This window comes from Salvia hispanica, chromosome 6, assembly GCF_029641045.1.
Source record: "Salvia hispanica isolate PSC_SH4W2 chromosome 6, Shi_PSC_v1, whole genome shotgun sequence".
Classification (NCBI taxonomy): domain Eukaryota; kingdom Viridiplantae; phylum Streptophyta; class Magnoliopsida; order Lamiales; family Lamiaceae; genus Salvia; species Salvia hispanica.
In genome coordinates this window covers 15,281,256-15,304,780 of record NC_142697.1, presented here as the reverse complement: position 1 = coordinate 15,304,780, position 23,525 = coordinate 15,281,256, and the positions used below count along the sequence as shown (strand labels likewise).

Sequence of the window (23,525 nt, the reverse complement as noted above, 5' to 3'; positions counted from 1 at the left end):
TAATTACATGTACTCAGGAATGGAATATGTCGATACAACATCAATACATTGTGATTTCGTCTCCTATAAATAAATTATGAGTGCTAGACTATCCTTAAACTCCATAAGTTCAAGATTTTCTAAAATTAAATTTGAAAAAGAGTATAATACTAATTAATTAAAAAGTAAGTGGAGTATGATGGAAAGATTAAGAGTCAAATTCCAAGTAGGAGAAGTTACGATATTATCCCCGCTCAGCTAACGAAGCCACAAACCTATGCTTCATCTACACACTGCCCTCATTAGGGCTTGGCCCCCAAAACCCAAAGAAAAATTGGAAATTGCGTCTCTCTCTCTCACACACACAGACACACACTCTGAGTGAGGGAATTCTAGTTTGAGAAAAAGATTTCCGGCAAATTCGGAAAATCGCCGGCCATCAGATCGATCCGCCGGTCCCTTCGATTTCGCGCCAAAAATCCCAAATTTTTCTGGATAAAAGAATGTTTTGATGCGATTTTAGGCGGAAGTATATATGTGAGGATGCGTGCCCTTAAATGCGGGACATGTGTCGGATGCATCGAATTTTGAATTTTTGGGATCGGAATTGCAGCACCACAGCGTTTAGGTTCCGCAGCAAAGGTTCATACTTTTCGCCTGCGAGTGACTTATTTTTTGTGATTTCACTTTTTTGAGGAGATCTAAGGTATTTGCTGAAATTGCTAAGATAAAAGGGTGTGTTCTACGCTTTCGCAAGCTCTGAATTCTGTGCTGTCCTGAAACGGCTGGGTTTTAACACGGACTCCGGCGTCCATTGTCTTTGGGAGTTTGTTGAATTCAAGCTTTGTTCAATTCTCATTATGAGCTCACAGAAGTTGTTTCTATAGGCAGTGGCCTCGAGACAACGTTGCTTGATTTTTTTCAATTATTCCAAGGTGGGGATTGGGGTCACTCTTCTCTGTGGGGCTTTCTCTGAACTTCTCCATGCAATCCGGTGGTGGCCCCCAACAGGGTGGAGGCGGTGGCCATGGCCGGAGTAATGCCGCCTCAGCCTCTGCTTCTCCGTCCTCATCGTCATCCGCAGCGTCCGCATTTGATCAGCAGCAACAGCAGAGACAGCAACAGCAGCAGCAGCAGAGACAGGTGAAACCTCGCGTCCTTCTTTCTTCCAAGTTCCATTCTTCCGCTGGTACATTGGAAATTATTCTAATTATTAAATGCGTGAAGTAAATCTTGAGTTCTGTTGACGACTCTAAACCCACTTATTTATGTGTAGCCCCTCTCGACATACCTTTTGCTGTCAGCCATGACTTTTCTATCTTATACTACTAAGAATTGATTGTTTCTACTTAGTTTGTTTTGGAGGTGGTTTTTCCTACGTGCGTCCTCTTTTCCCTTTCTGTTCTGTTGGGTGTATTTAAAACAATTTTATTATGGAGACTAGGTGTAATGATTCAAAATAGCAAATGTAACATATTTATTGGCTATAATTTTTTATGTAAAGGTAGATGCAAACAATTTCGTGTACACCTGGGAAAGTAAAACAACTTATTTGCTAAATTTGTTTTTTGACTTCTACTTCTACTCTACCCAACCACCATCGTGTCATCATCCACATGATATAATTCTGCCTTCAGAATTAATGTATTTGTTAATAGTTTGGACTTTGGCAAGTTTCTGCTTCTATAGTGTTTATCATTTCAGCTTCGTGGACCTTGGTTCTTTGCATGGGGATTTCCTTGCAATGTTCTCAAGCTACAAGCCTACAAGACTGCTTTTTTTTATTGGTTCTAGAACTTTCACTTAAACAGCTCCTATTGGTCTATGACCAACTTTGAATGTCGTTGCAGTCGATGGCTCAACAGTTTCTGAGGAGACCTGAAGGGAATGATGCCATTCTGTCGTACCAAGCTGGCACAATACAAGGAACCCCAGGGGCGACCAATTTTTCTGCAGCATCTGGCTCCACACAGCTGCCTCAACAGCCTAGGAAGTTCATTGATTTGGGCCAGCAGCATGGTTCCCCCAATATTACGGACCAAAGTCATAATAGAAGTCAAGGTGTTGAGCAACAGATGTTGAATCCGATACAACAAGCTTATTTGCAGTATACATTTCAGTCAGCCCAACAGACACCTACCTTAGGAATGCAATCGCAGCAGCAGGTGAGACCAGCCATGTTTGGTTCTCTTGGAAAAGATCAAGAAATGAGGATGGCAAGCATGAAAATGCAAGAGCTGGTGTCCATGCAAGCAGCAAATCAGTCTCAGGGTACCTCCTCCAAGAAACCCTCCGAGCAGGTTGTTCAGAGTGATAAACATGCAGATAACAGACACCGCCCTATGCCCGATCAGAGAAGTGAATCCAAACTGAACCCTCCTCCATTAGGCGGTCAGGGAATCCAACCTGCACCTATGCAAGCTCCACAATCTCAGCAAAATATCATGAACATGCCAAACAATCAGATAGCTATGGCTGCACAGATGCAGGCAATGCAGGCATTGGCTCTTGAGCATAATATTGATCTGTCACATCCTGCAAACGCAAATGTGGTTGCGCAGCTTATTCCATTAATGCACTCCAGGATGGCTGCTCAGCAAAAAGCTAATGAAAATAGTACTGGTATCCCTTCTGTATCCTTTGGTAAACAGCATGTTACCTCTCCGTCAGTTGGAAATGACGGTTCTCCCCATGGTAATTCCTCAAGTGACGTGTCAGGACAATCTGGGTCTTCTAAAGTTAAGCAGGCAGTTTCACCTAGTACTCTTGGTGTGAGTTCCAATGCAGCTCTACCTAACAATTGCAGCAGCACTTCTGCCCAACAGTTCTCTGTGCCACATATGCCCCCTAGGCAGCATTCCTCTCTTGGTCATGGAATGCCTCCTATGCATCCTTCGCAGTCACCAGGGAATCTGAGCCAAGGGGTTGACAGTTTTCTTGCAAAAACTTCTGTTGCAGAAGCTTCTCAGGCACAAAATGCCAGACAACTTAATCGGTCTCCTCAATCCGTAACTCCATCTAATGAAGGGGATTTGTGTAATCCATCAACATCTCAGGGGGGAACCAGTTCACAGATGAGACAATTACACACTGGTTTTACCAAGCAGCAGTTGCATGTACTTAAAGCACAGATTCTTGCATTTAGGCGTCTGAAGGTTAGAACATATTTTTTTACCCTCCTATAGTTTGCTCTGGATTGTTTTTACAAAACTGTTTATGACTATCTGTTCATATTTCATTCTGATAGTTTCATAGATACTTACACTGACGTATCAAGTTCTCTCTTTGCTTTATTAGCAAAAAGGCGATGTAACTTTGCCACGTGAACTGCTCCAAGCTATTACTCCTCCACCACTTGATTTACAGATGCAACAGCTGCTTCCACCTCCCACAAATGCTGGCAAGGACAAATTAGCCGGAGAAACTGTAGAGGAGCACACCAAACATGTGGAGTACAGTGAGAAAGGGGCTGGGGCTGCAAAATCAGTAGCTGGAGTAGTTAATATGAAAACAGAAGGTCCAGGAGATGATAGGGCTGCTGCTGCCGCAACTGCGACCATTCAGAACTCTGTTGTTGCAGCAAAGGAGCAGAGGTTTGTGGGTCCTCCTGGAAAAGAAGAGCCGCATCATATTGGTAGTTCTGGGAAATGCGAACAAGAGTCTGAACCGGGCAATCAGAAAACACCTGTCAGGATTGATGTTGCTGCAGACAGGGGTAAAGGAATTGCCTCACAGTCAAGTGCTTCAGATCCAGTGCAGGTTAAGAAACCCATTCAAGCAAGTAATACATCCCAACCTAAGGATTCTAGTTCAACACGAAAATATCATGGGCCGTTATTTGATTTCCCTGTTTTCACCAGAAAACATGAGACCCTTGGATCCTCTATGATGAACAACAATAGTAACTTGATTTTAGCGTATGATATTAAAGATCTTTTTGCTGATGAAGGTGGAGAGATCCACAAAAGGAAAAGGGCTGAAAAAATTGGGAAAATTGATAAAATACTTGCTGTGAACTTAGAGAGGAAGAGAATTAGACCAGATCTTGTTATTCGGCTTCAAATTGAATCAAAGAAACTTCAGCTTGTTGAGTGCCAGACACGCTTGAGGGATGAGATTGAGCAACAGCAACAAGAAATAATGGCTATGCCTGATAGACCATACAGGAAATTCGTTCGACTGTGTGAACGTCAGCGCCAGGAGCTTAACCGGCAATCACAGGCTAATCAGAAGGCAACTAGGGAGAAGCAACTAAAATCCATATTCCATTGGCGCAAAAAGCTTCTTGAGGCACATTGGGCTTCTCGTGATGCTCGAACCGCCCGCAATAGAGGAGTGCATAAATATCATGAAAAGATGTTGAGAGAGTTCTCCAAAATGAAGGATGATGATCGCAATAAAAGAATGGAAGCCTTGAAAAATAATGATGTGGAAAGATATAGAGAGATGCTTCTGGAACAACAAACTAACTTACCTGGGGAGGCTGCAGAAAGATATGCTGTTCTCTCATCATTTTTAAGTCAAACTGAGGAGTATCTTCACAAATTGGGCAGTAAAATAACAGCCACTAAAAATCAGCAGGAGGTTGAGGAGGCAGCTAATGCCGCTGCCACCGCTGCACGTGCCCATGTATTCTCTCTATTCTTCTCTCCCCTGCTCTTCCGTACTAAGCATATGAAAGGACCAATGTAGTATCATCTCCAATTCGAAAACATCAAGTAAAAAAGTAACTGCTCTGTGATTGCTAAGCGTAAAACTCAAATGATCATAATTTGATAAGTTTCTCTAAGAAATTGTCTTCAAATGAGAAATCAAGATGTCTGATGCTTAAATATGACAGTTCACATCAGCTATTCGTATATGAGAATGAAATTCTCACACTTCTTTACTAATTATCTTTGGAAAAGTGGGAAGATGTTACCGGAAATATATGTAGCATCATCAATCTTGTATAGAATACACCCACCTGTTTTCACTATGCCTTTCTGACTCCATAATGGTTCTTTACGAAGTTCTTTCAGTTATAATTGAACAAAATGATGCTTTCTCTACAGAAGAGCAAGGACAATAGGATTTGGTGTCTCATTGACTTGTATCTCTTAATGTCTTCTTTTAGCCCCTATGTTCCTGTAATGAATGTATTTTATCCTATATTTATGTCTCTTATTTGCTAATTTGTGGCTTCAGATACTTCAGTATTCTCATTTATGTCTTTTCTGGATACAAGGGTCTCTCGGAAGAAGAAGTAAGAGCCGCTGCTGCCTGTGCGAGAGATGAAGTCATGATAAGGAACCGGTTTTCTGAGATGAATGCACCAAGAGATAGTCAGTCTGTTAACAAGTATGCCACAGCTAGCTTATTTTTATTTCATTTCTCATAATATATGGATGCCATTAGAGAGCAATTTTGGATCAAATATTTTTAATTTCATCCTGAATTATTACGATATGCTTAATATTTCTATCATACATATTAGACAGACCATGTGGGTGCCGTCTGTATCTTTCCTGTCATACTTAAATTAGATTTTAGTGTAAAATCTTCTTTTTCCCCTTTTCGTGGTTTCTACCAGGTACTACAACCTGGCACATGCTGTGAATGAAAGGGTCATAAGGCAGCCTTCAATGCTACGAGCTGGAACCCTACGAGACTATCAACTTGTTAGTTCCGGTTTAGTTTGAACTGTGTGATTGATCCTTAATTGATCAGCTCTACGTGTTAGTTTCTCTGCACATTGCCAGTAGTTATTGACCTAGTTTTACTCAATTATGCAGGTTGGTTTGCAGTGGATGCTATCATTATACAATAACAAATTAAATGGCATTTTAGCAGATGAGATGGGTCTGGGCAAAACTGTGCAGGTGAGACAGTTCTGGTTAATATTTATTCAAAAGTTTGGGTCTCCTTATGCCTAAAGAGTTGCAATGTCTCCTACACATGATATTACCTGAGTTTTGAAAGCTTATAACCTGAAAAGGAGCTGAGTTGAGCTGATGAGCAGGACTGCACTGCAGGAGGCTCAAGCTTGGTTCAAGCTCCATTTCAAGCTTTTATAGTTAAGTTGTGTTGGGTTTGTGAATGACCCATTTAGTAACTAAAATGAGGCTTGCTTGAGCTTGGCTCGGAAGCATTATAGCATATGACCAAGTTCAAGCTCTAGACTGAAATGAGTTTATTAAGTTTTAGCATACAAAATGGAAAAAAACCCAATTGAGTTTCGTTTAGTTTGAACTTCTGGACAAGTGGACATGCTTGGAAGCATATAAACTAATTGAACTTGAACTTGAGCTCTGTAAGAGGCTGACAAACATCAATACTGAAAAAGAAAAAACAAAAGATTGAATACTTCGGGGGTCAAGCTTGTCTTGGATTTTTTTCGAGCTTGAAATTGGCTCATTCTTGGTCGTTTGGTTGAGGATTATTTATAATAGTTGAATTTTTTCCCTGAATCAAGATACATGAATCTCATTTATTTCCCTTAAAACTTCCTTATGTCGTTTAAACAAACAGCTTTACTTATTTGTGTTTGTGAAATTTCATTTGTGCTTATATTTGAGATTTTGCTCAAATTTTTATGCAGGTGATGGCCTTGATTGCTCATTTAATGGAATTCAAAGGAAATTATGGCCCTCATCTTATTATTGTTCCCAATGCTGTGCTTGTCAACTGGAAGGTAAGAGTTTCATTGTAGCACCTGTTTGAATTCTTATAAGTATCTAACTTTAACATCTCTGGTTTTTGTCTTAGAGTGAATTGCATAATTGGCTTCCGAGTGTTTCCTGTATATATTATGTTGGTGGGAAAGACCAAAGGGCGAAATTATTTTCTCAAGTAAGAAGAGAAGAATTTCATAGTTAAACTCTTTACTTCATAATATTCTTCTATGGTATCAATTCTGTTTGTTTCATCTACTGTGTAGGAAGTGCTAGCCATGAAGTTTAATGTGCTTGTAACTACCTATGAGTTCATCATGTATGATCGTTCAAAACTTTCAAAAATTGATTGGAAATATATTATAATTGATGAAGCACAACGGATGAAGGACAGAGAGTCAGTATTAGCTCGTGATCTTGATAGGTATCGCTGCCAAAGGCGTTTGCTTCTTACAGGGACACCATTGCAGGTATGATTTTGTTATGATTGGATATATGTTTTGTGGACTAGAAGTTATTTCCTTGAGTTTTGAATTAATTCAAATATATTCTATTTAACTGCCCCATATATTCTTTTCTGGTTATACTTCATCGGGAAAGTATTATTTTTTGACTGGACATGAGTTTTAGAAAAGATGAAGGGGTGATATTCTTGATTACTTTTGCCGTATTGACCGTCAAAGTAGTAGTTAAGTTGATATTGTTAGGATTCTTAGGTAGGAAAATTTTATCTGGAAAATTCCTTAAGAAAATGAAGTGTTAACTTGGGATAGAAGGGTGTGATTCAATTCCATTATGTTGACAATAAGTCTCATTCTACTGTAGCATCTATAGGATTGATCTGCTGCAGATTAGCATATACGCAACTATGATGTGAGACTGCGAGTACTAGTCAACTTTTGTTGTTATCAAATACTTATAGTGGTGCTCAGAGCAGCCATAACTTGTAGTACTCCTTTATCACAACAAAACTGAAACATGTTTCTTACATCTTCTAACTTGTATTAATCTTTTCTTGCACTTTATCAGAATGATCTTAAAGAGCTTTGGTCTCTTTTAAACCTACTGCTCCCAGAAGTTTTTGATAATAGAAAAGCATTTCATGATTGGTTCTCTCAACCATTTCAAAAAGAAGGGCCTGCACATGAAGATGACTGGCTCGAGACAGAGAAGAAGGTGATAATTATCCATAGACTACATCAAATATTAGAACCTTTTATGCTTCGGCGGCGTGTTGAAGATGTAGAAGGATCACTTCCTCCAAAGGTATGTTGTTACTATTCTAATGTCATATTGCTACAAAATTGTTTCTGAATAAATTTGAAAATGCAGGTCTCGATTGTTTTGAAATGTCGAATGTCTGCAATACAGGGTGCCATTTATGATTGGATTAAATCAACTGGTACTCTTAGGGTTGACCCTGAAGATGAATATCGCAAGTGTCAGAAGAATCAAAATTATCAGGCTAAAACTTACAAAACTTTAAACAATAGATGCATGGAGCTAAGAAAAACTTGCAACCATCCATTGCTAAACTACCCATATTTCAGTGACTTCTCAAAGGATTTTCTTGTGAGGTCTTGTGGAAAATTGTGGGTTCTTGATAGAGTTTTGATGAAGCTTCAGAGAACGGGACATAGGGTACTGCTCTTTAGTACCATGACCAAACTTCTTGATATAATGGAAGAATATTTGCAGTGGCGAAGGCTTGTTTTCAGAAGAATTGATGGGACGACTAGCTTGGAAGACCGCGAAAGTGCTATTGTGGAGTTTAATCGGCCAGGCACTGATTGTTTTATCTTCTTACTTAGCATTCGTGCTGCTGGACGGGGTCTCAATCTTCAGTCTGCTGACACAGTGATTATATATGATCCGGATCCAAACCCAAAAAATGAGGAACAGGCTGTTGCTCGTGCTCACCGTATTGGGCAGACGAGGGAGGTGAAAGTCATTTACATGGAAGCTGTGGTCGGCAAAATATCCAGTCATCAGAAAGAGGACGAGTTCAGGAGTGGTGGAGTAGTTGATTCAGATGATGACCTTGCTGGCAAGGACCGGTATGTGGGTTCAATTGAGAGCTTGATTCGGAATAATATTCAACAGTATAAGATTGACATGGCTGATGAAGTTATAAATGCTGGGCGGTTTGACCAGAGGACTACACATGAAGAGAGACGACTAACTTTAGAAACACTGTTGCATGATGAAGAAAGATACCAAGAAACAGTTCACGACGTTCCTTCTCTTCACGAGGTAAACCGTATGATTGCTCGGAGTGAGGAAGAAGTAGAGCTCTTTGATCAAATGGATGAAGAACTTGACTGGGCAGAGGACATGACTCGATATGATCAGGTCCCTGATTGGCTTCGTGCTAATACACAAGAAGTAAATACCACAATTGCTAATTTATCAAAGAAGCCATCAAAGAATGCTTTATATGGTGGGATGCAACCTCCTGTTGAAGTGGCTTCTGAGATTTCTGAGAGGAGGAGAGGGCGGCCTAAGGGAAAGACTCCTATTTATACTGAATTAGATGATGAAAATGGAGAATTTTCTGAAGCAAGCTCCAATGATAGAAATGAATACTCTGTTCAAGAAGAAGAAGATGGAGACATTGGGGAGTTTGAAGATGATGAATCCACTGAAGCGCCTATAGTTAATAAGGATCAATCAGAAGAAGATGCTCCTGTTTCTGCTGATGGATATGAATACCAAAGAGCTTTGGATAATGTCAGAAACAATAGCATACTTGAAGAAGCAGGCTCTTCTGGGTGCTCTTCGCACAGTAGGAAGTTAATGCGCATGGTCTCACCTTCCGTGTCTTCTCAAAAGTTTGGATCACTTTCTGCATTAGATGGCAGGTCCGGCTCCCAATCAAAGAAATTGGTATGTCTCACAGTTGCTTTATAATTCATATAATGCTGTTGATTCTCTACATTGTTACCTTACTTACTTTTTATTCTAATTTTCCAGGCAGATGACTTAGAAGAAGGAGAGATTGCCATATCTGGAGATTCTCCTATGAACCAGCAGCACTCAGGTAGCTGGATCCAAGATCGTGATGAAGGTGAAGATGAACAGGTCTTGCAGCCCAAGATAAAACGAAAACGGAGTATTCGGCTTCGCCCGCGGTCTGCTAGGGCAGAAGAGAAGCCTAGTGACAAGTTATCTCTTCGTCGTGGTGATCCTACTATGTTACCACTACAGGTAGATAATAAATACAAGACTCAAGCAAGTGATGACCGTGCCCGTAAAGTTCTTGGAGATTCTAGTTGTATTAAATCAGAGAAAATTGATTCATCTATCAAGAGCAAAAGAAATCTACCATCAAGGAGAAATACAGCTAGTGTGCAATGTGTTCTTAAATCTGGGAGAGTGAACTATGAGTCTGCTCTTGCAGATGATGCCTCTGAACAACACCTCACAATAAACTTGGACACTAAAGTTGCGAAGGGGCCTAAAACTAGTGGCCCTAAGATGTCGGAGGTCATCCTGAGAAAGGTATACTTCTCTTAGTATCAATCAATTTGATACTGGTTCTTATCTACACTACATAGAAAGAAATACTTGCTTATCTGCATTTTAGCATTGATTGTGATCCAGGCAAACTGGAGTAGGGAAATGTAATTTGATCACTTTGTTTATCGTGTAAAGTTGAGCCACTTGCTTAGGCAGTTGCAAGTTCTAGTCTGCATCCTCCTTTCTTCTCCTTTCTTCCCCACCACACACACACACTCACTTTTGATATAATTTCCTCTTCCAGCTGGCTTTTACTGAAATAGGATTTATTTAACATGATTTTGTTACAGTGCAAGACTGTTATAGGCAAGCTTCAGAGAAGAATAGATTATGAAGGTCATCAAATAATACCACAGCTAACTGAACTGTGGAAAAGAAATGATTACGCCAGTGGGGATGAAGATAGCCTTTTGGATTTGAGAAAGATTCATAACCGTCTTGACAAATATGAGTATAGTGGAGTCATGGGGCTTGTTTCTGACGTGCAGCTTATGTTGCAGTCTAGCATGCAGTTTTTTGGTTTTTCATATGAGGTATGATTTTCTTCTGTGAATCCTTCCTTGTCCATGTATTCTTCGCGAAATCTCCATATTCATACTCGACTCAGCAGCAATTCCAATAGTTACAATGTAGTATTAATACGTATGTCCCTAGGAAGCTTTTGTTAACATGCTGGTGTGAAGATAGCTTTAGCCTACTTTCCTGTACGTCTGAGTGATCTCTAAATCTTACTTTTTTGGTACAACTTCATAAGATTAAGTTATAGATACAGGTCAAGAGTCCATGTCCTTCTGCAATTGTAAATTCTAGGTGAGATTTGTTCCTCTTAAGTGTTTCTTTTCAGAATATTTGCATCTCATAAAGTCATGTTGTAAATTAAAAGGCTTATAGGAGCAATTGGACTGCCTTAATAGTTTTGAATAAAATTTTTGTCGCCATTTATGAATTTCTAACAATCTAGCTATGTGGACTATATGATCAGGTGAGGTCGGAGGCAAAGAAAGTCCATGATCTATTCTTTGATATCATTGCAGTAGCATTCTCAGATACTGATTTTCGAGAAGCCAGAAGTTCCATGTCTTTCACTGCTCCTGTTTCTGTGCCAGCCACCTGTCCATCTTCACGGCAGATACCTGCTTCTCAGGGCAAGCGCCAGAAATTAGTAAAAGAGGTGGATTCAGAAAATGCTCCTTTCCTGAAGCCACAGACCCGCTTGCCCATTCACGCTGGTGAGAGTTCTAAATTCAGGAACTCTATGCCTCACAAGGAATCGAGGCTTGGAAACAGCAGCAGTCGGGATCTTGGCCAACCGGATGATACTTATCCTTTCACTCACCCTGGGGACCTCGTTATCTGCAAAAAGAAGAGAAAAGACAGGGAGAAGTCGGCTGCAAAGTCTGGAAATGGATCAGCAGGTCCATTGTCGCCTACAGGTATTGGGCGTGGGATGAAGAGCCCAGGGTCGATCTCAGGCGCCAGAGATATCGGGTTGAGCCAACATGGCTGGGGTCCCCTTTCCCCTCAACAAGGGAACAGCAGTGTTGGCTGGGCGAATCCTGTAAAGAAAATGAGAACTGATGCTGGAAGGCGGCGGCCGAGCCATTTATGAGTATTGAATTATGTAGCAGTTCCAATCTGTTTAAATGAAAATATGATCTGTAATGTGATGATATCCAAAATTCTGATAGTTCTTATTCATGCCCTCTACCATTATTGCGGCAAGCTTAGTAGCTTCTAATTTTATATATCCAATTTCCTTTTGCGTTGCTCTTTCGCTAAGTTGCAGAATAGCATACTATGAAAACAAAGCAGCTTCAAGAAACGCAATTGAGTCTTTTTGCACCCGTTCCGATTAATAGCTATTGCTATGTGTAATTAAATTACAATTTTGAGAGAGAAATACAACATGATATACACAAACTACATGGATGGTTACAGTTACAGAGACAAGAAAGACTATGGATCCACAGGTCCCAAAACAGCCTCATCGCTCGACTCATATTCATCTTCACTCAGCTCCTCGTCGCTCGAATTCTCTTCTGGGATGGCCCCTGCATCCTCTGGCTTGGCGTATTTCAGGCAGTATTCTAGAATACAAAGAGTTGAGCACATCAGCATTGCATTTGCATTACAGTATAATCCGTGATACAATTGGATGCTCACCAAATTTTTATGGTAAGCTGTCATATTATAGATGTGACAATTGAAAGATGGACTTCACCTATCATTTTCATGAAAGGTATAACAATTTATTTGTAGGTTCTCTCCTCTTAAACATAGTCTACTTGTTCAAAGATATGAAAATAATGGAAGGATAATATGGCACGAGTTGGATAACAAATTTGAAGGTGACCTAATGGATATAGTATAGGGACTTTAAGACTATAGTGTCTGAGTTCGTATTTCCTATATAGTTGAGCCTCCAACTCACATGCCCAGAGCTAGAGATGGAGATAGAGAGTCCAACTTAGTTCTTAACTCGAGTATTCTGCGTATCCTGCCTAGAAACCCTCATTATACATACTCTCTCTCAACCATAACCAGCAGTGGATTACAACTTCTTACATACACATTTGAAGGTAACATATTCGTTGGCCGTCAACAAATCAACCTGCTAAAGTTCAATATGAGTCAACATTCATCAAACAAAAGAATGAGCTACCTCACTTTTGGTTTCTAGACTACTAAAAGTACACCCGCCGAACTTGAAGGACCCTTTCAGGCTTTTATTGCTAAACTATATATTCTTACTTTTTTCTAGTTGAGTTCTGGGTTTCAATACATTATGTGTATTGCTATAATAAATGGCCACCAGGTCATTATTAGCAATCTGGTCGTGTTTGTTTTCTAGTTAGTGGATAAAATAAAATGAAAGACTGGATATATAACCATGCGAGAACTTAATAGTACTAATTTATTCCGTCTCGCATTACTTCCTAAGGCCATCTTTGTATTTATGAGCATGCCATAACCTTTTCACTTTTATCACATTTCCACAAGCCAGAAGCCATAGCTAAGAGCATTATCTACGAACAAGATCATGTGCTTTATACTAAACATATGAAGCCAGACTCACGACTAACATCTGCAGTCAGCTGTTTACTTTTACTTGTATCCATTCCTAGAGCATAAGCTACCAATGCGATGCATGCATTGAACGTTTCAATCTTGTGGGCAACATAAGATTTCAGAAGCTTGGATACCTTTCACTCTTTGTTCATATGCAGTTTTGTCGCGCATATACAAGGCAGCAGCTTCCTCATTCAATGGGTCCGCTTCATTTGGATACAAAAGTAGTTGAGGTAAAAACAGATCAAACACATTAACCAGGTCTGCCAAAATCATTATTAAAGAAAGAGGTCAGTTAGCATCAATCAATCAATCAATAAAACTAAAAAACGTGACTGGTTTATTACCATACATGGGGCTCCAGGTCTGGTTAATAACATCTAGACAAACTGAACCCGACCTGAAATTTGAAAACATGGAAAATTGATTCCTACATGTTTGCTAAAACGACATAGGATAAGAGAAATACATTTTGCAATTGAAACTCACACTTCATCCACATTGGGGTGATATATCTTGTTAATAAATCCTATGGAAGGAGACTTGTAGGGATAGGCATCAGGAAGCTCAACTCGTACCTTCCACACCCCGCCATGATATGGACCTATCGCGTTACATTGGAAATTTAAGAGACACAAACAAAACTAAAGTACAGTTAATTACCCAGAAACGGAACATGATATGTTCTGCATATATGCTACTTCTCCATATTCAATAGCCTAAATTGATGATCAAGAATCAACCATCTTCCACAAAACAAAGTTCAAATAAAAAACCAAGATTATTTCTTGTCTACCAGAGTAGAAAAGAGGACAAATTACAAGCATCAAAACCTAGAAGTAAAAAATAACTTCAATCTTGTAGCAATCATGTGGAATAGAAAAGCAACAAATCCAGTCAGTTTCCAATTTCCTCATCAAGAACCGTTGAAAGAATTTCTTCTGGATACAAAAACAGCAATCTTAGCCATTGCACTCTAGTAATCAAGAAATCCTACTATCAAAACACATACACAGAGGATTAGCAATCTTTACTTAATTTACTCTAAAAAGCTCTATGAATGAGAAAAAGGATTGTTAATTTAATTACTGTCAGTGGGTCCATGGAACTGCACATAGAACTCCTGCATCCCATCATTAATCGGCTCCACCTTGTAGTCACTCATCATCCTATTTCAAGACACCAATATTTCATTAGTATTAACGAAAACTGAAAAAAAATCAAAGCTTTCTGCAAACCAAAGAAAGGGAACTACTGGAAATGAAGAAGAAAAAAACTCTATATTTCAAGAAACAACAGAAGAAAAAAAAGGAAATTACAATTTCATCAAGTCCATCTCTCGCCTCTTGCTTGGGGAAGACATGGCTACAGTTTGTAATGGAAATTTCTGGGATTGGCCTGTTTTTCCTTTACTATTTCCCTTGATTTTTCACAGAGGAAACAGGAAAGGGGTGAAGGAGAAAGAAAGCAAGAACGGGAGCTAATTTTTCAACTCTCAGAGAAAAAGGGTGTTGTTGAATGCACCGAATGAAGATAAACAATTGTATGTCTGTGTGTGATTGCGATGTTAACATTTACTATTACGGCTCCTATTTAGCCGGAAAGGATAATCTAATTCTTTTCCTAATACATTTCCTAATTCAGTCTACCATCATATTTTACGCATGTGAAGGATGGATTAGGAAATGTATTAGGAAAAGAATTAGATGATCATTTCCGTTATTTCACACACCATATCTGATTATCCATCCATTATTATTAGTAGTGAATTCTATTACCAAGATTCCTGATAGGGATTTAGCTCCCTATGGGTGTTCAACGGTTGGCCACTCGTCGATTACGACAACTTCCCGGCGTCTTGCTACGGGATCAGAGGTGATTTAGTTCCCGGCTGTGCGCGGAGCTTCTCCATCGAGCAGCGATCGAACTAGAACAGAGAGATTAATTTCACAAATTGTTGTGGGCAAAATAATATTTCATTCATAATAATGGTTTACAAACATAGCCCTATTTATAGACTAAGGACCCTAGGGTTGGTTCGACGCCTAAACCTAGTTCATCTCGGGAAAGAACCAACAAAGAAAATCCGAGACGGAGCTTATAGATATGCTCAACTCAATACTGAAATTAAATAACAATAAAAAGAAATAATATCCAAAAATAAACGAACAAGGAAACAAAATAAGGAAATAAAAGATTGAAGCTTATTTGGGGACAAAGTCGCCCAACAAGTCGGGCGGCCGTCGGTTCCTCTTGCCCTTCGCCGTGGCGATCGACGGCTGCACCTCCTTCGCTGGTGCCTCCTTCGCATTTGCCCGCACCTCCGTCGCCGACTGCTTCTCCACCGGTCGTGGTTGCTGGTCCCGTGCATGGACTGTATCAAACCCCCCTTCTATAGCAACCTCCTTGTCCTCAAGGAGCACATTCGGAAAACAGCGACGCACCCCTTCCAGAGGCTCCCACGACGGTGAATCGGTGCCGTCCGACCACCTTACTAAAACATGTTCCTTCGATCCAGCACCCGCACCGGGTAAACAAGCGGCTTATGCCCACAAAAATCGGTCGGCAATGTCGCACCTTGCTCGGCTCCTCCATCAACAAACCGACGCAGCAGGCTAACATGGAAAACGTTATGTATGCGACTCCCCCCGGGCAGACGCAGCCTGTACGCCACTGGACCAATTCTCGCTAATACCTCAAAAGGTCCATAATAACGCCTGGCTAACTTCGCAGACAGGGGCCGCGCCACCGAGTGTTGGCGATAGAGCTGCAATTTTAACAACACCCGATCGCCCACCGCGAACTCCACATGACGACGGTGTTTGTTAGCCGAATCGCGCATCCGCTGCTGTGCGCGCTCCAAATTCCTCCCCAACTCGACCAACAGTTCCTCCCGTTGACGAATTATATCCGCGACAGAGGGCGGGGTTGTAGCTGACGGCGGGGCAAAGATTAGACTCGGCGGCTCCCGCCCATAAAGTGCCTTGAAAGGAGACATGCCCAAACCGTCGTGATGGAAACAATTAAGGGCCAATTCTGCCCATGGCAAGAAATCCATCCACTTAGCAGGACGCTCCGCAGTGAAGGCTCTCAAATACTGCTCCAAACCCCTATTTCTGACTTCTGTTTGTCCATCCGACTGGGGGTGATAAGCCGTCGAAAATTCAATTTAGTCCCACTTAAGCGCATCAACTCCTCCCAAATCTCATTCAAAAACACCGAGTCCCGATCCGAGACCAAGGTCTTTGGAAACTCGTGATGACGAAGCACCGTGTTCACAAATAACTGCGCCACGCGCAAGGCATCAAAACGCGCTGGTAAGGCGGCGAAATGAGCATACTTGGACAAACGGTCGACGACCACCATAATGGTCGTGTACCCCCAGGACGGCGGAAGGCCAGTAATTAAATCCATAGATACATCCTCCCACACCTGCGTCGGTGATGAGGCTAATTTCATGCATTGGTTATAGGGATTAAATCTGTACTTTCCTGGGTCTAACGAACCTTTTTGAGCCAGGTGTGTAGAGAAACTGCCAGCCCCAGGAAGAAGATAGAGATCACCCGGTGAAGAAAGCTGGCAAGGAAAACTAAGCAAGAAGGATGAAGAGCTACTAGACCGAGGAGCATCGATTGAAGGGCAAAATGGGAATCACAAGAACAGTCTAGAAGCTCTACCCTCTATAAAAGGAGCACGCAACCAACATGAAGGAGGACACCTTTTCAGCTCTTAGCTTAGTTTTCTACTTTTCTACACACTCATCTGGGGGAAATTTTCTTGGGGTTCACGTTTCATAGATAGTTTGGGTGCAACACCGTCTCTACGGAGGCGAAGAAACAATTACCTTTATTTTATGTCTGCTTTTGGGTACTCGCCGAGTCTTCGCTGTTCGAAGCTCGGCTTTTGTGTGGTTTCTATCGTTGGATATTTAGTATTTTGCAATGGATATTTCTGTTTATGTTTCGTTTATCTTGTTGTGTCGTTTTGGGTTCTGAGTTGTTGATCTCTGTTGATTGATCTGAGTTTGAAGTTGGTTTGTGAGAAATCTGTGTTGATCGGTGAATTCTACGTAGATCAGTGTAAATTTGAGGTGGGGATGATGTTTGGTTGTTGTGGATGGCTTGGATCCGGAGTGGATTAAGCGTTCCGTGACTGGATCTGTTTGTTTGAATACTTCATTTCGTTGTTTAAGTTTGCATTCTTGTTTTACTTCGTCTAGTAGCCGTAGATCTGCCTTAGTTTGAATTGTTTTTTCGATTTTGTTGCTTTAATTTCTGTTGCTTCATTCGATTTACATTCTATCTCTGTTTTTTTTACTGGATGTTTTATGCTAAATGTTGAAGAAGATGATGTCGTTGTTAGTTGGTCCTTTAGTTAGTTATTTTGCAGCTTTTCGATCGTACTCTACCTTTTCAGAAAATGGTCCCCACTGTTAGTTGTTTTCTTAGGTCTGGGTAATTTAGGGAATAGTTTTCTTAGATCTAGTAATTGCCTCGCTTTTTCCAGTTATATGCATGATTTCTGTTTCTGCCTAGATCTAGCTGTTAGAGTAACATACTTCAATTACCAAGTCTAGCTTAATTTCCTCAACCTAAAAAAATTGCGTGGCAGCAGCCAACCCAAAAATAGTTCCCGAGTCCTTGAACCTGTTTATTGCGCATTCATCTCTGTGGGATCGATCCCTATTTCCCTGTGCTAAATTTAGTATGCGTGGTTGAGGGTTTTGAAGAGGTATTCTGTGTGTCCGACGACCGAGATCTTTCGACGATCCGTGAGTTCCTAGACCCTGTGATCTAGTGGATTCGCTGGACCTAGGAAGCTTGATATTCCTTACTATGCACACAGTCTAAACCCAGTAGCTTCAGTCGGTATAGGCAATTGCTGCAACAACCCGGCGGACTTCTGAGTTGAATACTTAGATGTTTGGCACACTACGCAAGCCTCGACAAAACGCCGAACCTCCTTCCTCATTTTAGGCCAGTAAAAATTCTCGGCGACGCGCTTCATAGTTCGCTCAAAACCCGGGTGACCTGCCGAGGGGGAACTATGATATTCCATTAAAATCGGGGTCCTCGCATCGGAACGAGAGCTCACAAAAATCCGACGCTTATAATAAACCAGCCCATCCACAAACGATAGGTGGGGGGGGGGAACTTCCTGCCGCAATTGCCGCTGTGATCTCCCGCATCTCGGGCGACGACTTCGTCTCTCTCCTCAATAGATCCAGCAAATGGGGAATCGGGTGGGCCGCCACAGTCAGAAGTGCACAATCACGGGCAGCCCCTACCTCATCTGCCGCTGTCTTGAATCGATCGATCAACATCGATGCAAGGTTGATCCCTCCGCGCAATGACACCCCATGTTTGAGCATTCTTGGAGGTGTGAATGTGTTTTTCATTTTGGCACGGAATTCTGTCGGCCACATTAGGTCTCCTTGGTTGATTTTTTATGGAGGTGATCAAGGGATACATTCAGCTATTCAGTATGTGTTTGATCCAGGAGGAGACGTCTTGCCAAAGCTTTTGCTTTCAACTATAGTCGTTGCTTCGTGGTTTCCACCTTGAGGACAAGGCGGATTTTAACCGTGGGGGAGTTGATACGATCTCATATCATATCTTTAGAAATTCCAATTATTTAGTTATATTTTGATTTACCGTATCTTTTCTATATTTGTTTAGATATTTGTTTCTTAGTATTCTAGTCTTATAAATAGGAGATATTGTATTCATTCATTAAAAAACCAATTAATGAATTATTATTTCTTCCCAAAGATAATGTATGTTTTCCAATCCTAATTTGGATTCCCTCCACCGATCCTGATTGGACGCCAGAGTATTCTGTCAGCCGCCTAGTTATCGCGTTGCCCGACGGGAGGAACCCGCGCACAACTCAAAACTATTATTTCTGCCGACCCGACAAAGGGCGCCGGAACACTTTTCGATCGCTGCAAACACGCTGCAGATCACAGTTAAGGAGAAGGTCCTTAACAACTCCTCTCCCAACCCACCAAACTACTTTCTATAAATACTACTCCCTTCTCTCGGTCTTTCTTCAAATAAATTAAAAATATATTAAATCGTGAACGTTTTGCCACCCTTTTCAGTTTTCACATCTTTTATTTTAGTCGTTCTGTGGTGAGTAGTAAAATGTTGATACATTGGTTATTGATCAAGGTTTCATTCCTTGTTAGAGGAGTACTATAAAATTCTAATTAGTGACCATCTAAAATATGTATTCCCACCGCCCCAACTTATAGAATTGATATTTAGCCGTTTTTTGAATTTTTTTTTATAAATAGTTAAAATGGAGAGAAAGTAAAGTAAGACAGAAAATAATGTAAAAGATTATTTACTCCATATTATTCTTTCTCTTACTTTATTTTTTTCCCATATAACTATTTATTACTCCTATAATTTCTTTAAAACACGTATCACTTAAACTGAGACGGAGGAAGTACACATTTTTTTTGGCGGTAAGACTAAGAGTGTCTTGGTGGACCCAATGATTTTTTTTTAATTGATTTATCATTTCAAATGGTGGGATAATTAACCCAAAGATATCCAAGGATATAAATTAAACTTCTGACTATTTGGTTGAGAATGAGTGCATCTTATGCCACTTGACTATACGTTTTAGGTTCAGTAGGAATGCATAGTTAAATTGGAACTGCTTGCATGGATATGAGTGTAATAAGATTAATTTTTTTTCAGCATAAAATGATTTTGAACCATTTTGATACTCAGTCCGTCCATAAAGATAGTCTTATTTTTTCATTTTGGAATGTCCATAAAAAATAGTTCCATCCAAAAATAGGAAATTTATCAAAAATTATTAACAATATTACTAATTTGTCAATTAAATCTGTCACTCATGAAACTAGTTACAGTGTACAGTGTACGTAGGGAGTTTTTTTGTTTTAAATAGTCAAAATTTCAGGTAAGTGTAACAAATAATTTAATACTCCTATAAATAAACGATAAATTGAATGCATACAGTAATCAAACTAAAATTTGTCTTCAACGTCAATTTGTTGCACATAGATATACTCTTAACTAAATCTGACCATAAAATTAAAAGACCCCAAACCCTATAATTATAAACAAACCTCTCCGCTCAGCTTTCTCTCTAAAAAGTAAAATCTAAATCATCTTCGATCAACAACAATAACGATACGATGGCGTCAATTCGCTTCAACTTCAATCACCAACAACTGCGGCGATCTGGTGGAGGTGGCGAGCGCGCAGCAAGGATTCGTCGGCTCCTACTTGGAGGCGACGGTGGTGGCCGATCTGGCCAAGGACGGTTACCTGGTGCAGTACCGGATGAACGACGTGGTGGTGGGGGAGACAGTTATTCGGTGTTGTTCGAGATTTTTTATCATAAGAATCTGCACAGGACTCATTAGGAATGGACCAATGGCAGATGGAGTTTAGCGATGTTGATCCCGATTGGTTAACTAATTCATCTGTTGGAATTGAATTGGCTTCAGTATATTCAAATTTATGTTTATAGTTTTGAAAACAATATATAAAAATAAGTATATGAGATTATTGGCTGTACTTGAATCTTATTTATATGCATGGTTCCACAAACTTACTGTATAATATTTGACTTGCTAATTGAACCCATAAAATTGCAACTCAATCACGCCTCTATGCACTAGTTTCGTTTCCAGACCGTTACTATTCAAATCTTGGGATCTAACGTCACAAATTAAAACAACAATGTTACGTTGTTATGAGTTGGCGCCGAGTTTGAAGTCATTTTTCTTTTTCGTTTTTATCAAGTTTTGTCAATTCAATTTTATGTAAAAAATCTGACAGATCAGATAATTATTTTATTATAAAAATTTATTTTCCTAAAATAATTTATAACATAATGTTGCTGACAAATTAAGATGGCTGAGATGTCCACAAAAATAGTTTTTGAGTATGGATTCATCATAAATAAACTGAGCATCTGATCTATAAAAACAGATAGTAAATTAGTTGAGCTATAACGGACTACAATTTTATTTACTTTTTTTGCCGAAAAAGTGGGCAGAAGAGATAGAACTATGCATTTCCACTCCATCTGCGCATTCTCTCTGATGCTTGAGCCACCTGTAAACACACACAATCATCAATTTTCTTTTATTTGAATGCTTGTTTTTTCTTGCTAGCATCATGGTTACCTCTTCATCCCAGTTTGTTCTCCACACAATCATCAGTAGTATTAGGGTTTGTAGACATGTCCCAAATATCATCCCCATCCATATTCCCTGCATCCCATCACCATGAGAAAGAGAGACACAGAGAAAAAGAGAGAGGTGTAAATTGTAATAGTAGTATCACCTGAACACCTAAATATGTTTTGTAACCAAGAAGAAATCCAGCAGGTAGACCTATGACGTAATAACAAGTGAGATTAATGAAAGCAACCAGACCTTGCCATCCTCCTCCAATGGCTACTCCTGCAATAACAAATGTAAGAATTTCTCAACACAAAACCTATTCAACAACAAAAAAAAGAACAAACCTGATATGACTGGCTGGATGCTGTTGAGCATCATGGTCACAGCAAGGAGATACGCCAAATCTCCCACTGCTTTCTGCATCGGCTTGCTGTTGGTGAAAAGGGACGCGAAATCATCCTTGGTCCCTATTATGAGCACCATGCAGCACAGCCCTATCACCATTGATTCCAATATGGTCACATACACCGAGAACTTTGCAGCCCGAGGGTGTCCCGATCCAAGCTCATTCGACACACGAATGCTGTTGTAACATGTCCACACCACGCCAGACTTAATTAGTGGATCAATGGACGGATGAATTAGTGGATATATATATATATATATATCTATACATACCTTATTGCTGCATTCACTCCAATGAATAGCATGCCTTCCCATCCATTAAGATTCATGCTGAAACACCAATTTTACTTAGCTTCACACCAAACAATAACCAACCATTCTTGATTTCTTACCAAATGGAAAGGGATCCCACGGCCAGCACTGGATCCTCGAGATGCCCTGTGAGGACGATTATGCTCATGAAGTACCAAATCTCCAAGCAAAGCATGAGAGCAGAAGAGACAGACAGTTTCAGAAAATTCCAAAGGCCTCTGAAGGCCATCCAGGAAAAACCATGCCATGTGTCGCCACACCACCCCACGACGTAGACCACCTGAGCCAGGGCTATTCCCCAAGCAGATATATCATAGGCCGCAGCAGCACCAACTAACCCCCATTTCAACACTCTGACGAACAAGAATAGCAAACCAATGTGCGTCATCAAGGCGAAGATCCCCACCCAAGCTAGCACAGCTACCTTGCTTTGAGCTTGTAAGAATTTCTGAGTGGTGAAGTTCACAGCCAGAGAAAACATCTGAGGTATTATATACATGGAAAATGTTCCTGCTATTTCAGCAATATCATGCCTTTGCCCTAGTAGCTTCAGCAGCTGTTTCGAATAGATGTAAATCGGCAACAAACAAACACAGCCTCCCGTGAGAATTAGACATGACCGTTGCATGTAAACTCCGAGCATTTCTATTTCTCCGGCTCCATATGCCTGCCCACACAACGTCTCCAATGCACTAGCCATGCCAAGCTGTTCCAACGCGAAAACGAAAAATAAAACGAGGCAATCATCTGAACTCATCACAGAGGAACAAATTTCAACTAACCAAGAATCCAAAGGATAAGTTTGCAATGACAGAGAGAGAGATGGCAACCCCGGAGAGCTCAAGATCTCCAATATGGCCGACGAAGATGCTTGTGAATGAATTGATGCCATAGTTACAGAGGATGTTGAAGGCGATGGGGGCTGCAATGGACCACAACTTGACCGTTTCTACGCAGAACATATGTCTGGCATCGTCGAACGTTTCCATAGGCGGAGAGTCGCCCTCCTCGCCATGTGGGAGGAACAAGGAGGGCGCCTCGTGGAGCATGGGATGATCATCGCCCGTAGAATGTGTGTCAGACAATGGCCTCTCGATTTCCAAGGAAACTGTCGAGTTAGGTGATGATGATGTTGAAGAGGGTGAGCCATTGCTGTCCAATGCTCCTCCTCCGCCATTTTTCTTAACCTTCTCAATCTTTGAAATTTTGCTTCCACTATAATTAATATCTCATGTATTCCAACTTGTAAAAGAGTCAAAAAGGTTTCCAAAAAAAAAATCTTTACCATGTTTCCTTTTGTTGTAAATTTATATGGTTTCCGTTATCTTACTATCTATAAATCAGGCAATTTTTACGAGTGGTAGGCACTCATCTTTCAACCTGATTCTTCGTGACCTTAGAAATCTGGAGTCAAC

At 40.5% G+C, this 23,525-nt stretch overlaps 3 protein-coding genes across 4 annotated transcripts; 1 reads left to right on the top strand and 2 right to left on the bottom strand.

Moving 5' to 3' along the window:
- The first annotated feature begins 281 nt into the window (after window positions 1-281).
- LOC125204160 (chromatin remodeling ATPase BRAHMA-like) lies at window positions 282-11,873 on the top strand. 2 transcript variants are annotated; one of them, XM_048102730.2, is made up of 15 exons: window positions 282-621; window positions 867-1,122; window positions 1,830-3,134; window positions 3,277-4,608; window positions 5,207-5,319; window positions 5,552-5,639; window positions 5,754-5,840; window positions 6,560-6,652; window positions 6,727-6,810; window positions 6,899-7,102; window positions 7,662-7,898; window positions 7,965-9,518; window positions 9,606-10,133; window positions 10,442-10,684; window positions 11,134-11,873. In XM_048102730.2, the coding sequence occupies exons 2-15, from the start codon at window positions 964-966 to the stop codon at window positions 11,758-11,760; spliced, it is 6,654 nt and encodes a 2,217-aa protein (XP_047958687.1). In that variant the 5' UTR covers window positions 282-621; window positions 867-963; the 3' UTR covers window positions 11,761-11,873. The 2 variants fall into 2 exon arrangements, with proteins under 2 accessions (XP_047958687.1, XP_047958686.1); XM_048102729.2 differs by having other exon boundaries at window positions 282-1,122.
- A 91-nt stretch (window positions 11,874-11,964) lies between these two features.
- Window positions 11,965-14,770, bottom strand: LOC125204163 (ubiquitin-conjugating enzyme E2-23 kDa-like). The gene is made up of 6 exons (XM_048102734.2): window positions 14,540-14,770; window positions 14,310-14,389; window positions 13,710-13,824; window positions 13,568-13,620; window positions 13,355-13,483; window positions 11,965-12,238 (listed from the first exon to the last, which is right to left on the bottom strand). The coding sequence occupies exons 1-6, from the start codon at window positions 14,581-14,583 to the stop codon at window positions 12,108-12,110; spliced, it is 552 nt and encodes a 183-aa protein (XP_047958691.1). The 5' UTR covers window positions 14,584-14,770; the 3' UTR covers window positions 11,965-12,107.
- Window positions 14,771-15,424: 654 nt separating this feature from the next.
- On the bottom strand, window positions 15,425-23,221 carry LOC125206274 (protein DETOXIFICATION 34). Its single transcript, XM_089061447.1, has 9 exons — window positions 22,893-23,221; window positions 22,191-22,816; window positions 22,072-22,128; window positions 21,738-21,976; window positions 21,554-21,672; window positions 21,394-21,480; window positions 16,458-16,652; window positions 15,798-16,359; window positions 15,425-15,714 (listed from the first exon to the last, which is right to left on the bottom strand). The coding sequence occupies exons 1-9, from the start codon at window positions 23,157-23,159 to the stop codon at window positions 15,425-15,427; spliced, it is 2,442 nt and encodes an 813-aa protein (XP_088917573.1). The 5' UTR covers window positions 23,160-23,221.
- Between the last annotated feature and the right edge of the window lie 304 nt (window positions 23,222-23,525).

Coding starts and splice junctions, on each gene's coding strand:
- LOC125204160 (XM_048102730.2), top strand. CDS start 964: ATGCAATCCGGTGGTGGCCCCCAACAGGGTGGAGGCGGTGGCCATGGC. Junction 7,103..7,661: donor TTACAGGGACACCATTGCAG/GTATGATTTTGT, acceptor GCACTTTATCAG/AATGATCTTAAAGAGCTTTG. Junction 7,899..7,964: donor AAGGATCACTTCCTCCAAAG/GTATGTTGTTAC, acceptor TTGAAAATGCAG/GTCTCGATTGTTTTGAAATG.
- LOC125206274 (XM_089061447.1), bottom strand. CDS start 23,159: ATGCTCCACGAGGCGCCCTCCTTGTTCCTCCCACATGGCGAGGAGGGC. Junction 21,977..22,071: donor GGAGTGAATGCAGCAATAAG/GTATGTATAGAT, acceptor ATGTTACAACAG/CATTCGTGTGTCGAATGAGC. Junction 15,715..15,797: donor TGATGGAGGAGCCGAGCAAG/GTGCGACATTGC, acceptor AACATGTTTTAG/TAAGGTGGTCGGACGGCACC.
- LOC125204163 (XM_048102734.2), bottom strand. CDS start 14,583: ATGTCTTCCCCAAGCAAGAGGCGAGAGATGGACTTGATGAAATT. Junction 13,825..14,309: donor GTTCCATGGACCCACTGACA/GTAATTAAATTA, acceptor GTAACGCGATAG/GTCCATATCATGGCGGGGTG. Junction 13,621..13,709: donor CACCCCAATGTGGATGAAGT/GTGAGTTTCAAT, acceptor TTCAAATTTCAG/GTCGGGTTCAGTTTGTCTAG.